General features: G+C 49.4%; 2 protein-coding genes across 8 annotated transcripts in view; one reads left to right on the top strand and one right to left on the bottom strand.

Moving 5' to 3' along the window:
• Positions 1–448, bottom strand: part of EFCAB5 (EF-hand calcium binding domain 5) — a 31,941-nt gene extending 31,493 nt beyond the window's left edge. For 3 of the 5 annotated variants that reach the window (XM_031591644.2, XM_031591646.2, XM_031591647.2), the window contains exon 1: positions 361–448. The gene's annotated coding sequence lies outside the window, so the exon portion shown is untranslated. Of the gene's footprint in view, positions 1–7; positions 196–360 lie in introns of those variants that run through there. The other 2 variants (XM_090122324.1, XM_090122325.1) reach the window with 2 other exon arrangements.
• SSH2 (slingshot protein phosphatase 2) overlaps positions 126–12,461 on the top strand; it is a 72,079-nt gene continuing 59,743 nt past the window's right edge. Inside the window, exon 1 of one of the 3 annotated variants that reach the window (XM_090122318.1) lies at positions 126–391. In XM_090122318.1, coding sequence (XP_089978444.1) covers positions 131–391 — 261 coding nt within the window. In that variant the 5' untranslated portion in view covers positions 126–130. Of the gene's footprint in view, positions 392–9,691; positions 9,719–12,461 lie in introns of those variants that run through there. The other 2 variants (XM_031591642.2, XM_090122321.1) reach the window with 2 other exon arrangements.

Below are 12,461 nucleotides of genomic sequence, written 5' to 3'. Positions count from 1 at the left end.
GAATTACAGGCCGTTTCCAGTACTCCAAGAGCGCTCCGCCCCAGGCGGTGCAGGCACACGTTCCCTCGCGCACACCGGCACCGCAAGGGTTAACCGCCCCCAGAGGCGGCGCCGCGCTGACAGCTCGCGCATGCGCCGTGCCGCCTCATTGTGCCCGGCCGGCCCGGCCCCAGCGCGCCTCAGTCGGCGAGCGGCCGTCGGCGCGCGTGGAGCTGCTGCCCCCTGCGGCCGGCGCCGCGCCACCTCCGCTCCCCCCCCTCCTCCTCCCCGCCCGCCATGGAGTAAAGGCCCCCGCCGGCCGGCCGGGTGGCTCCGCCGCCGCTCCTCGATGGCTCTGGTCACGGTGCAGCGCTCGCCTACCCCCAGCGCCACCTCCAGCCCCTGCGCCTCGGTGAGTCCGCCCGCCCTGCGCCGAGGGCAGCGCGGCGCTCTGTGGCGGCCGTTGGGGGTCCGGCGCGCGGAACTGCGCATGCGCCGGGCGGATCGCGCGCCCCGACCCGCGGCCCCGCCGGGCAGCGCCGTGCGAAGCGCGGGGCCGAGCGGGGCGGCACCTCGGCGGGCCGCGGGGAGCTGCGGGGAGCGGGATTCCCTGCCCCGCCCGCGGCGCAGCCGGCTGGGTTCCGCGCTCGCGGTGTGCGGTGGGGGCGGGCGGGGCGCGCCGAGCCGAGCCGAGCCGAGCCCGTCCGACGGCACGCGGGTGTCCGCACCGACCGCCCTCCGTGGGAACGCGCGGCTGGCGCTGCCCTGGGCCGCTGCTTCTTGCCTCCTTGTAGCGCCGTGCGGCCGGGGCTTGAAATCCCCGTCGCTCCCGTGGCGGGGGGCGGCAGGAGCGCTCGGTCGGCTGCTTTGGTTTGTCTTTATCTCGCTCCGTGCCTCCCTGTTTATTTAGCAACGCCGTTTGATTTCCACCCGTGTTTCTTCGCCATCAGTATTAACGCGCTGCATGACTTCCTCTTCTGCCTTCCTTACCTCCCCAGCCCTGCTTTCCCCACGAGCTCCTTGCATTTAAGAGATCTCGTTGCAGGAACAGGTCCCTCTTGGCATCCTCCTCACTTGCACTTGGATGTGCAGTCCCTTCCTTTGTTAGATCTTTGATACAGGTGAGCAATTAGCTGTATTCTGTAAGGTTTTCCCACCTGGAGCAGCCAGGCTCTTTTCTAACCTGGTTACCACGCGTGCTGCTTTAGGCTGGGATCACTCAGCGTGATTAGAAAACGTTTGTATTCTTTATTTGATGCCCACACCAATGCTCGAGCTCTGCGTGGTTCTTAGGTACATAAACTGCTCCCTTCAGGGTCTGACACGTCCACAGAACGCAGCTCTCAGTGTCTCTGTGCTCTTCATCTCTCAGCACTCAGCTGCGATCTGTACCGCTGCTTTTTGTGCCCTTACAAACACAGGTGTGGGTCTGTTTTCCTAATCTGGTTTTGCTTTTCGTAATTTCTTGTTCTTTCTCAGGCTTTTCTTGCAGTTTGAAGTGGAAGCGATGCTCCTCACGTTCTGTCCTTAACTGCTGTCAAGTATACTTTTCAACTGCTGCATTTCCTGTGGCAGCTTCCTCACCACGCTCTGGGGTTGGCTGCCCTTTTAGTCCTGGAGTTGGTTGGTTCTTCATCCTTCTGTCAGCTCCTTCTGTGTCCTCTCCCTCCATCGCTGAGTCGTTTCTTCGTAATGGAAACTTCCAGCATCGTTTCAGATGGTCCTTCTGAGGCTGCCAAGGCCTGGTGAACAGGGCAGTCGCCTTTTGAGTCGTCCTGAAGGCTGTGCTCCTGTAAGCCTGCCTTTCTTATGGATGGTTGTCATGATGGGGCCTCGAATCTTTCAGTATTACATGAAATTATTTCAACCTATCTGTTGTAAACTGTTGGTGATAGCTTCTATGTGGGCTGGTAACTGCATCTCAGAGTTCCCTTTTTGAAAGGCAGTTCGTCTTGCTCAGTGATTTCCGTGAGAGGTGTAAGGCTCTATCTTGCTGCCTGACCCCTTGCTGTGTCTGAAGGAAGATTGTCTGATGACTGCTGGAACTTTACTGGTCAAACTATGGGCAGGAAAAAAGAAAGTAAGCTTACAGTGTATGGCTGTGTCTGGTTCAGTACCCAGGTTGCTATGAATTTTGAGGACAGAAGTGATTCTCTTTTAATTTGCTTGATTTCCTCCCCCCCCCTTTAGAGGTAAGATTCTCAGACAAGGAGAAAGGGTGAAACTGATGTCCTTAAACTGATTTCTTGCATTAAGCATGCCCTATAAACAGTTATAATTGGCTTTTATGGATTCAGGGGAATAGCTGATCCGAATCGCTCTGAAATTGGATGGCTTTTATTTATAGGCCTTTATCCTGTTCTCATTGCCATAGAGCATCTCATGAGCTTTCGTTTCAGGCTGGTGATGGAAGGCAGGACTGCAGGAAAGTGCAGGTGCCAGGAGTTGGAGAGGGGCTGCTTGGGCCTCCGTTTGTGCTGCAAAGTCAGCGTTGTCTTTCTCCTGTGTGTGCAGTGGGTGTTTGGTCCCTTCAGGAGAAGAAGGACGTGTGTCCAAGTGAAGAAAGGGCCCTTGAGAGCAGGATGCAGCAGCGGGCACAGTGGTCTCATCAGCAAAAGCAGTGGGATAAAACACTTTGCCCACCTGCTGCTCAGGTCTGCAGTCAGAGCTCTGCTGGAGTGAGGTGAAGAAACCTGTCCCATGGGAGCGGGGAAGAAGGGAAGGTGTTTTCTTTGTTTAAACAAAAACTAGCATTTTAAAAGGGAATCGGCTACTTTGCTTGGGCTGCATTGTTGTTCAAGACAGCTGTTAAACTGGCATGTAAACAAATACTTAAGTTAATTGAGCTGCTTGTATCTCTAAGCAATGAGCTCTCTGTTCCTGTGAAGTTCTGCTTTCTGACAAACCTGGGCTGTCTCCATTTCTTACTCCATAGTGAAGCATGGACACAGCAGCCACCTGCCATGCCCAGGGCAGGCTGCATGCAGGCAGTGTGGTGCAGCAGAGAGGAGCTGCTGGAAGCTGGATGCCTCCAAGTGCTGTGAGTGCTGCTGACTGAGGCCCTGCAGGTTGTTGGGTTCCCCATCCACCAGGCCAGCATCACGTCTGTGCCGTCCTGCTGATGCCAACAGCTCTCAGGCTCTTTGTAGACTTCTGGTAATTATCTGTGTTGGGATTAATATATAAAAATTTGTTCTTTTAAATTATTTTTATGCACGGTTCTGCAGAACAAAAGCTGTGATTCCTTTTAAGTGCTGGCGTTCCTCAGCCTAATGCTTATCTGCTCTGAAGGGAAGAAGCTGGGCAGGCAATCTGGCCCTTGCTGCTCTCACTGCTCGCTGTCTTCCCTACCCTCAGGGACACAATATGCTGTATTGGAAGGGAGAAACTGACCCAGAAAGAGAGGATGTTCTGCATATATTGTTGTAAAATGCACAGTTTAAAAAAGAAATAAGTTTAAAGCAAACGAAAACATAAACCGTTTGACTTCCCCTCCTCCATCCCTGGGGAGCAGCCTGCAGGAAGCACAGCCCTGCACATGTGTCTGAGGGTCTCTGTCGTGTTTTGCTGCTGGAGCACACAGGAAATATTTTCCTGCTTATTTATGCTTCGGCTAAATATAACATTTCTCCACCTCTGGTGCTGCAATTACTATTAAACAACGTGGCAATTGGGAGTTCAGTCGTTGATAAACCTTCCTCTGACACGGAAGTCCCATTTAAATTAGTTCAGATCTTGATAGCTTCTGCCTGTATAAGATTCTGGAGGGGATTTCAGCCTGGCCAAGGGAGCAGTGCTCTGCTATGAAACCTTTAGTAGGCCTAGCAGTGCCTTCTTTAAAGATGCTCCCATCTCTTACTCGTTGTTTTTCACCAACTGATGTCTTTCAGTTTTCCTAATGAAAACTTACTGACATAGCGGACATTCTGAATATAAAATGCCTTTTTCTCTCGTGCCTCTTACTGGTTTACTGTAAGGTTTCTTTGCAAAGCTGGCAGCTGCTGTGCCCCCCTCCTTGTTGCTTTGTTTCCTGGGGCACTGCTTTACGAGTTGTCAGCTTTGGAGTGTTGTTATCATGACCAATGAAATACAGCCCAAAGAAGCGTTGGCAGCAGTCAGCTCTTGGTGGGCAGGTCAGCCCTCCTCTGTTGCCTGCTCACTTTATTTCAGTGTTGACCCCAAGATGGCCATTCTTAGGTTGAAGGAAGTTTTGCCTTGGTACCAGTTTTGCCTTTTCTTATTCCTTGGGGTGTGATGCTGTTTGTGGCACCTCAGGTATGAAAGTTGCAGCTTTCAAAATAGGAAGTTAAATGGAAGCAGTGAGTGAAACGTGCGCTGCACTGATCTCTTGAGCTGCAGCTGGACTGAGTTCATGTGTTGGGGAAAAAAAAGTCATTTAAAAATTGGGTGAGATGCTGTAAGAAGTCCCTGTCTGCCCGCTGTGATCCGTGCTGTCAGAGCAGCCAAGAATGGCTGAGAGGTTGGGCTGCTGTGTGGTATCTGCTGTTGTTCTGAGCCACTGAAACATTTACTTAAGAGCTGCGTGAATGAAGGCTGCCATTCAAACAGGGACCTGCTGGAAGTATCTTGGAGTGAGAGGGCACTGACTGAGGATTTCCACTTCCTAGAAATGAAATCCTGAGAGATCTATAACTGCAACTCCTGTGTCTTGGGAAATTTCCCGAGACAGAAAATAGCCTTTGGGCAGCTCAGCTCTGTGTAGCTGCTCCTTGCTCACAGCCTGCAGCTCAGGGCTTCATCTGCAGTCACAACAAACCACGTCCTCCCAGCACCTGGAGTGACTCGGCCCTGCTGATGTAAAGCAGTGCTGGGAGCCCTCGCTGTCCTTGCGAGGCTGTCATGGGCAGCAGGCTTCAGAAATGCTCCCGTGTTTCTAGAGCTCAACTGACTCAAAGCTTTCACTGTCTTCACGTCTGAGCCCTGCACATCCCCTTAGCAATAGGTGTGCACTGAGCTGCTCTTCTTCTCTAATGGTGCTTGCTTTATGTAAGCTGGCCTGGCAATGTGAAGGCAGCACTCTTGTGAGCTGCCTGCTCCGAGTCTCTGAGCTGTTCAGTTCAGCCTGGGAATACAACCAGAGCCTCATTTCTGATTAGCTTGAATGTCCTTTTAATTTATTAGGTAATGAGAGTAACGTGCGTGTCGTTGGTGTAAAGGGACCTTGAAAGCAAAGGAAGAAATAGATATCTATTAGAAGTAGTTGGGAATTTGGACAAGAGAAACAGAATTTCTAATACATTGGCTGGAAGCTGTTCCTCTGGAGGGTTCTGCTTCAAGGGATGCAAACTGAAGAAGGCTAAAACCACATTTGCATTTCCGAGTTGGGCTGTACAAACCCATTAGGTCCCAGAACCACCTACAAAATGCCTTATTGCAGCACTGTAACACTGCAGTGTCTGTGGCTTGTGTGTTTGACCATTTGGGCAGGCTTTATACATGTCAATAGCTTTTTGCCCAAGTGCAATTGCTCTGGGTATGCATCTTATCAGCATTGCTCACTGCAGGCTGATCAGAAGGCACAGAACGTTGCTGTAGGATGAGTCATGCAGTTAAGCAGCTTGTTGCTTCCATGGTGAGACGCACCCTTGTTGTGTATGCCAGCAATCATGAAACTCCTGGCAAATACCCTGTGACGTGAACTTCTTATGGCCTTGGTAAATGAAATGCCTGTGGCACTTGATGAGATGTGTTTTGTTTGTGCCTGCTCGCTGCTTTTGGGTATTCTGCTCCTCTTCTCCCAAGGAACTCCTCAGCTGAGACTCCAGTGAAGAAATTACAGCATCAGCGCAGACCGTTTCAGGGTGAAATTAATGGGGCACTTAAAGCCACAGCTTAAATATTCTAATGTCTTTGGTTACTTCAGCACGAGAAGTTTAATCTGTCCTATTTTGAAATAACTGTTTTATCACAGATCATCCTGTCCCTGTGCTCAGCTCAGGAGGCGGTTTGGATGCCTGATCTTTCCATTGCCCTGAGGGCAGCACACAAACTGCATCTTTGGGAAGTGAGTGTGGGATTTGTGATCCAGGCTGCTTGTTGCACAGCTCACCTCCAGCCCACAGCCCAACGAGGTGAGCCAAGAGCCACTCTGAGGTGAGAGGGAGGTAGGATCTGAAGGGCAGAAGACCCCAGCCTGACTCCTCCTTGCTGTGGATCCATCAGTTCATGCATTGCCTCTCCTCAGTAGGCTCTAAGAATTGCAGCAGCAGTTGATGTATGATGCTGTCTCATTAGGAGACAGTCTGCAGGCTGCTGCTGTTTTCTGTAGGTGGCTTTGTGTTGTTAGGGTGGGATACCCAGCAGGAGGACAGGACGGGCTCCAAGCACAAGAAGTTAGGTGAGAGTGGCAGCAGGAGGCTTTGGTTGAGGGTTACTGCTTTCATTTCTTAGCTCTCAAGGCCTCCTTAGCAAAAATGCAAAAGCTGCTGAGCTGGACACCTTTATCTTCAATTTTTAACTGTATTTCATATCTGAGAAATGGATTCTTAATGTGAAAAGCTGGTCCTCTTACAAGGGAATGCAGTTGTCCAATTACTCTAGCTGGCTGCTGCTGCTTTCCTTCTGTTTTGATGTACAGAATTATCACATTTAGCATTAATGTGAGAACTTTTAAGACTTGTTCAGCTAGCTTGGTTTACCTTCAGTGGCTAACATCTGAGAAATGTGTATATTAGATTCCTTAAGAAAAAAAAAAAAGGACAAAAAACACTCCAAGCTTTTCATCTTTATGCCTTTTAGTGTGATGATGAGAGGGAGGGCTTAGGGCATGTGCTGTGCATGTGTGAAATGCTGTGCTCTCTGAAGGGGAGCTTTGGAGGTAGCCTGAGTTTTCTTCCTGATGCAGGACCAGCCCTTTCATGTTTCTGGAATAGAGATTGAGTCTTTTTCTTCTCTAATCCTATCTTGTTGATTGTTTTCTTTTCTGCAGTCCTTCTGGATGGCATGAAATAATTTAAGGACAGAGATCTGGGCATACTCTTCAGTGATGCTTTGGATTTAGATGCAGCACTTCAAAAAGTGGTGTTAAAGTTACCCAGGACAACAAGAATATGGCAGCTGGTTGAAGCGTGAGCCCTGAAATGACAGAGTTCTCTTTTGCCTTTTAAAACTGCAGCATGGCTGACAAAGACTGAATTCATTTCCCAAACAAGCATTTTTTCTTATGTAACATCCAGTGAGTTTTGCTGGTGGGAGTTTCCTCTGCTTTTGTTTTCAGCTGAGTTGTGCTTAGGTGGGGTAGCTAGCTCAGGACTTCAGAAAGAGAAGTGAAACCAATCAACCTGTTCTTCACTGCTTTTTTGACATTTCTCCCTTCTTGGTGATATTTTTGGTCGGTCTCACAACAATTAAAAGACATTCAAGCCTGAACTTCAGCTTTTAAATGAATCTGCAGGCGTTTGGTTCCCCTGTGATGTGGGTTGGGTCTGGACATAGAAATCCATGTTACCTGTGGCTGCTTGTCTGCTGCTGCTGCCTGCTGGCTGGGGAAGCTCCTCATTGAGGTGATGCAGCTCAGTTGGCCTCTCATCTTAAATGCAAGGTCTGGGGGCAAAACAATGAGCACAGCATATTTTCAGCTGCCTTCCCTATATTTGGGCTTTATTATAGAAACTGTCAGCAAGGGAGGCATTATCAGCTAACGCTTAGAGTACGACTGGGATCATTTGCACACAGGAGAGTGAGCGTTTGTCACATGCTCTGCAGATCCCCACTCTCAACGTGTGCTATAGCTGTGCCAGTCTCCTGCAGCCCACACTTCTGCTCTTTGAAGTGCAGTTTTTCTCTTACACGTACACCAGCAACTGCTCCGGTCTGCAGGGAGCTCTGTGTAACTGAGAGGTGTTCGTGCATGTAGATGCTGAGATGGTTATTTCGGGACAGTTTCTGTCTGGCTCTCCTACAAGGAAGGAAGTATGGTTTGATGTTGTCTTGAGGAGAGGGGAAAGCTTGGTGAATGGTTAGAATTTGGCCTGAAGATGGCTTGACTCAAAATAAGCTTGAGGAAGTGCTCACGTCTTGGTTTTTAAACCTGAGATGCGGCTCATTTAAAAATAGTAAAACAAGCTGAGATTTCATTACGTTTCAACGTACAAGTTTGGTTTTAGGAGAGAACGTCTCGAGCCGAGGAGGGTTGGTATGAAGATAGCCTGAGGGGAGAGGCAGTCTGTTGTCAGAACGTGGCGTAGTCGCTGTGAAGCAGTACATCCTGGACGTGTTTGACTCTTCTTGAACTCCGCTTTGATGTGAATCCTGCTTTACATGCGCTGTGGGAAATGCTGAAAAGCCCCAAAGCTCTTGAGGTGCATCAGCAGTGGGTGAGCAGAGGGCCTTCCTGCAGGGGAGGGGACACGGGGGGGATCTTCCAGCTGTGTTCTGATGGCAGCCAGCTTTGCCAGCGTGCAGCCCTCTGCTCTGAGCACAGCTCGGTCCCAGCAGCTCAGTGCTGGAGCATCACTGCTCAGCCCTCCTCACTGCCCCTATCGCAGCATCAGGAGGGGAAGCTGTTCCCAAGAGTCTTTAACACACGATGGTGGCTCTGACTGAAATAGAATCATCGTATTTTAAAGGGTGCTCTAAAGCTTTATAAATATTAATTTTGTTCTTTTGTTTCCTAATAAAGGGGTTTGATTCATGGAATCGCTATTTATTTATTAACCTGACAAACTAATAGCAAGCTCTCTTCTTTCAGTGTGTGCATGTGCCATATCACAATTCTGCTTGTCACCATACATAAGAACTTCATTCATCTGCTTTAAAATGTCATTGATAACAACTTGGCAGTGGCCCAGCTCGGAGCAAGTTAACTACAAAAGGCTGCATTGTAAACCTTTCTGAGAGTACATGCTACATTAAGTCTAAAATTAAAGTACAGCCTGGTCCAGGCTGCATCTAACTGCCAAATAGCTTCAAATCTCTGAAAAAATGGGGTTCTGATGGAGGAGCTGTGCCCGAAAATGGGATAGATTGGAATTAAGGCTGCATTCTGCTCACTTAAACCTTCAAGGTACCGAATTTATAGACCTTGCAAAATGAGAGAGGATATCATAGTGAACCACAAGTAGCAAAATGAGGACCTGGTTATTTCCTTTGGTCTCTTCTTTCTTTGACTGATTGCCTGGGATGAGAAGTGCAGTCTGCAAATGAGTCCGAGCCTCTAGGAGTTAATTGAAGTGATTTTGGAATGGAACTTTGTGTCATTTGTAATAACCTTCCCCGACCCCAGCTGCAGTCTGCTCACCAAACATGTTTATTCACCTGTGGGTTCAGGTGGTGTGTGGGGCTCCCAGGAGCCTTCATCGTGGTGAGGCCGTGCTCATGAGGGCTGGCTGTGTCCATGCAGCCCTGGTTAACCCAGCTAGTCTCACTGAACTAAGTGGAGCAGGGCATGAGGCTCTAAGGCATCTTCATGCAAGGTCTCCATGCAGTGTGAGCATGTTGTTATCATCGTGCTCATCCTGTGCTCCGAGGATGGAAACGGCTCAGGCAGGGCGCTGAGCAGCTCTGAAGGGTGTATGGTCTGATAGCTGGCATGGGGAACAGCGAGAGCCTTCAGGAAAGGAAAGAGGGGGGTATGATTTCATGCTTCTTCACTTCTGTGGTTTCTTTTGTTTTGTCTCTTTCTTGAGTATAGCATATGGACAGCGCCATGGGTTAGGGAGCGCTGCGTCTTCAGAGGCTTTTCCTATATAGCCTTCCACTGAAGTCAATGGGCGTGGAGGTAAGCTTTCTGACAACACTCCCACCACCCACTCTGAACCCTGGTGCACACAACACTTGTATTTTGAGCATTGTTTTTCCCCAAAAAAGTCGCATGCAGTTGCACAATGAAGACACTGCTTATTTGCGTCGTGCAGATCTGTTTGTAGCTGTTGGAAGAGTGCAAGCAGTGAGTATCAGTGTGGGAGACTTCACCTGTACTGCATGAGCACTTGCCACTGCTGTCAAACGTTGCCATGGCCAATTAAAATACAACTTCACCGTTGATCTGTGAGATGAGTGAGGTTTGAGTGTAGGGCCAAATGTCACCGAGTGAAGTGTTTGTGCTCCCGATGTTCAGCACCTCTTGCTCTGCTGTGATTTATTTGTACCAGTTCTGAGTGTAGTCTGCCAATGAGTAATCACTTTATCACGAGCCACTCGGAGTCGGTGAGAGTTTCCTGTTTCCTCGTCTTTCTGTTGATTTCCTTTCTGTTGAAACACAACTTTCTCCATTGAAACAAGAATGTTGCTGTACTCTTCATCTTCTATCTAATGGCCCAGAGGGAAGGGGAACCTCTGCAATATTCCCACAGGGACGTCAACATCTGGGTCTGGTGACTAAATTGTTATGATAAAACACAAATTCATTAGTTGATGCTGCTGAAATGCACTGACTTTTCTGTACTCCTAATAGGAGGCTTTAAAATATCCAGCTGCAGGCTGATCCTCTCCAAGCATGTGACGCTGACATCAGTCCTAGAAGTGAGGCGTTGAACTGCCTCCAAAAATGAGCTCATTGGGTGATATTCAATGCACTGATTTAACATAGAATTAGCTAATTTGATTACATGATCACCTGCACTTACTGTTTGAGTGATGGGAACTCATTCCAGTGCTAGCTGCTGTCACTGAAGTGTTAGTGTTGTGCTCTCGGAAGGATGCCCTGCTGCTGCTGTGTGGTGGGAGCTGGGCTGGCAGAGCCAATCCCTATGGATGCTAACATGCTGTAAGATTTGCTGAGTTCCTTGACTTTTCTTCTCCCTCTCCCAGGACGTTATAGGGGAATAAGAGTTTGGGACTTGGCTGTTAATCAGGCCTTCTAAAACCACTCATAAGACTTAGTTGTTTTTTTTTTTATGACTCTCTTGGCTTGTTTAAATGTCTGCATAAAAACACAGTTATGTCCCTTTGTGGCAGTTTGGGCAGTGGTTCAGCTGAAATCTGCCCTGCCATCCAGCCTACAGCAGCCAGTCATCACCAGAAACAAATTGGACGCTGGCACGACCATCTTGGAGGCAAGTTGCATGCGCTGATCTTCCTCACCTCCTCCAGCCTGAGGTCAGCAATAATTGCAGACTTCCTCTCACGACTTGCATAGAGCAGCACATGGGAATGACAGTGACCCTGGATACACCTATCCACTGTTTGGGAGGCTTCAACACATTAAGCATTTACCTGTAGTCATAACAGGAGTATGTCTTAATTGCTAGTGTCTGAGCATATCAATGCATACCTGACTTAACATTTATTTTTCTAAGCGTGGGAATTAGATAACCAGTATGTCAGCAGAGGGGTTCCTGTGAATTTGCCCCCAAACTGTCATTTTTTTCTCCCCCCCACCCCTCAGTATTTTCTCCTTGTAATTGCGTGTTGCAGGACTGCTTGCTCTGGAGATCCCTGCTGAATGGAAGTCTTTATTGAGCTGGCCATAACATTGCTCTTCTCTTTCAAGAAATACTGCTGCTAGGACAGGAAGACACTGTATCTCACAGGGCTCCAACAGTGTTGCCTGACTGATCTATAACCAACTCAGGAATTGAGTTGGAAAAAACACTGAGGTTTTGCATAGGAAGCTAAGGTGAGGAGAAGCTCTTAAAGAAGCGAGGGAAAAAGCTCAGTTTGAAGAGCAAGCAGTAGCGAGTGAGATGGGAAGAGTGCTGCTCCTGTAAGGGTAAGTGATGCTGCAGAGCAGCCGGGGGGGGCTGCGTGGTGCTGGCCCTGAGCTCTGACACCTATGGTGGTGGGATCCCTTCCTGCTGCCTGATCACAGGAAGCTGGCACATTTCCAGAGTGAGTTCCTGAAACGTGCTCAGTGGGGAGGAGGTTTGGGATGACAGAACGCTTACTCACACCCAGCATGTCAGCTACAGCAGCCACTGCTTGCGGTGGCTGAACGGCTGCTGCCTGTTTCCGTCACCTCCCAGAGGTGTGCCTCAGCCCCTGAGCCTGTGTTCTGCAGCACTACGTCAGCAGCATCCTTCACGTGCTGTCCCTGCAAAGCAATGAAATGAATGTCAGCCTTTCCCAGCAGAACTCCTGCCCTACGCGTGTCCCAGGGTTGTTCAGCATGCGCACGGGGTGTGGATGTGCGGAGCTGAGCTGCACCCCTGCTGCCCGAGGGCAGGCGAGGAGCCCAGCCTGCCTGCAGCCCAGAGAGCCCTGCCAGAGCCTGCAGGAGGGGGTGGGGATGCAGCAGATGCTCCTCGGAAGTTCATACCGTGGTTAATAATGTAATTCACAGATGGTGGTGGAGGCCTTGAAGAGGCTTTCATGCAGTACTTACGCTCTGTAATAGACAGATCATCGCATAAGGGCTCGTAAATAGAGATGACTTAATCCCAAGGATGAGTCTGCAGCGATCTGTTTGATAGTGGCCCTGTGGCTCGCTGTAACCTTCTTATACAATCCAAAGCCTTCAGCATCCCTGAATGTGGAGCACTGCCCCTGGACTGGGCCGGTCTCTGATAAAGATGTCAAGATAA

Source organism: Phasianus colchicus, chromosome 21, assembly GCF_987193195.1.
Source record: "Phasianus colchicus chromosome 21, bPhaCol1.hap1.1, whole genome shotgun sequence".
In the NCBI taxonomy this organism is placed as follows: domain Eukaryota; kingdom Metazoa; phylum Chordata; class Aves; order Galliformes; family Phasianidae; genus Phasianus; species Phasianus colchicus.
The sequence above is the reverse complement of the archived record's forward strand: the minus strand, read 5'-3'. Positions and strand labels throughout refer to the sequence as shown.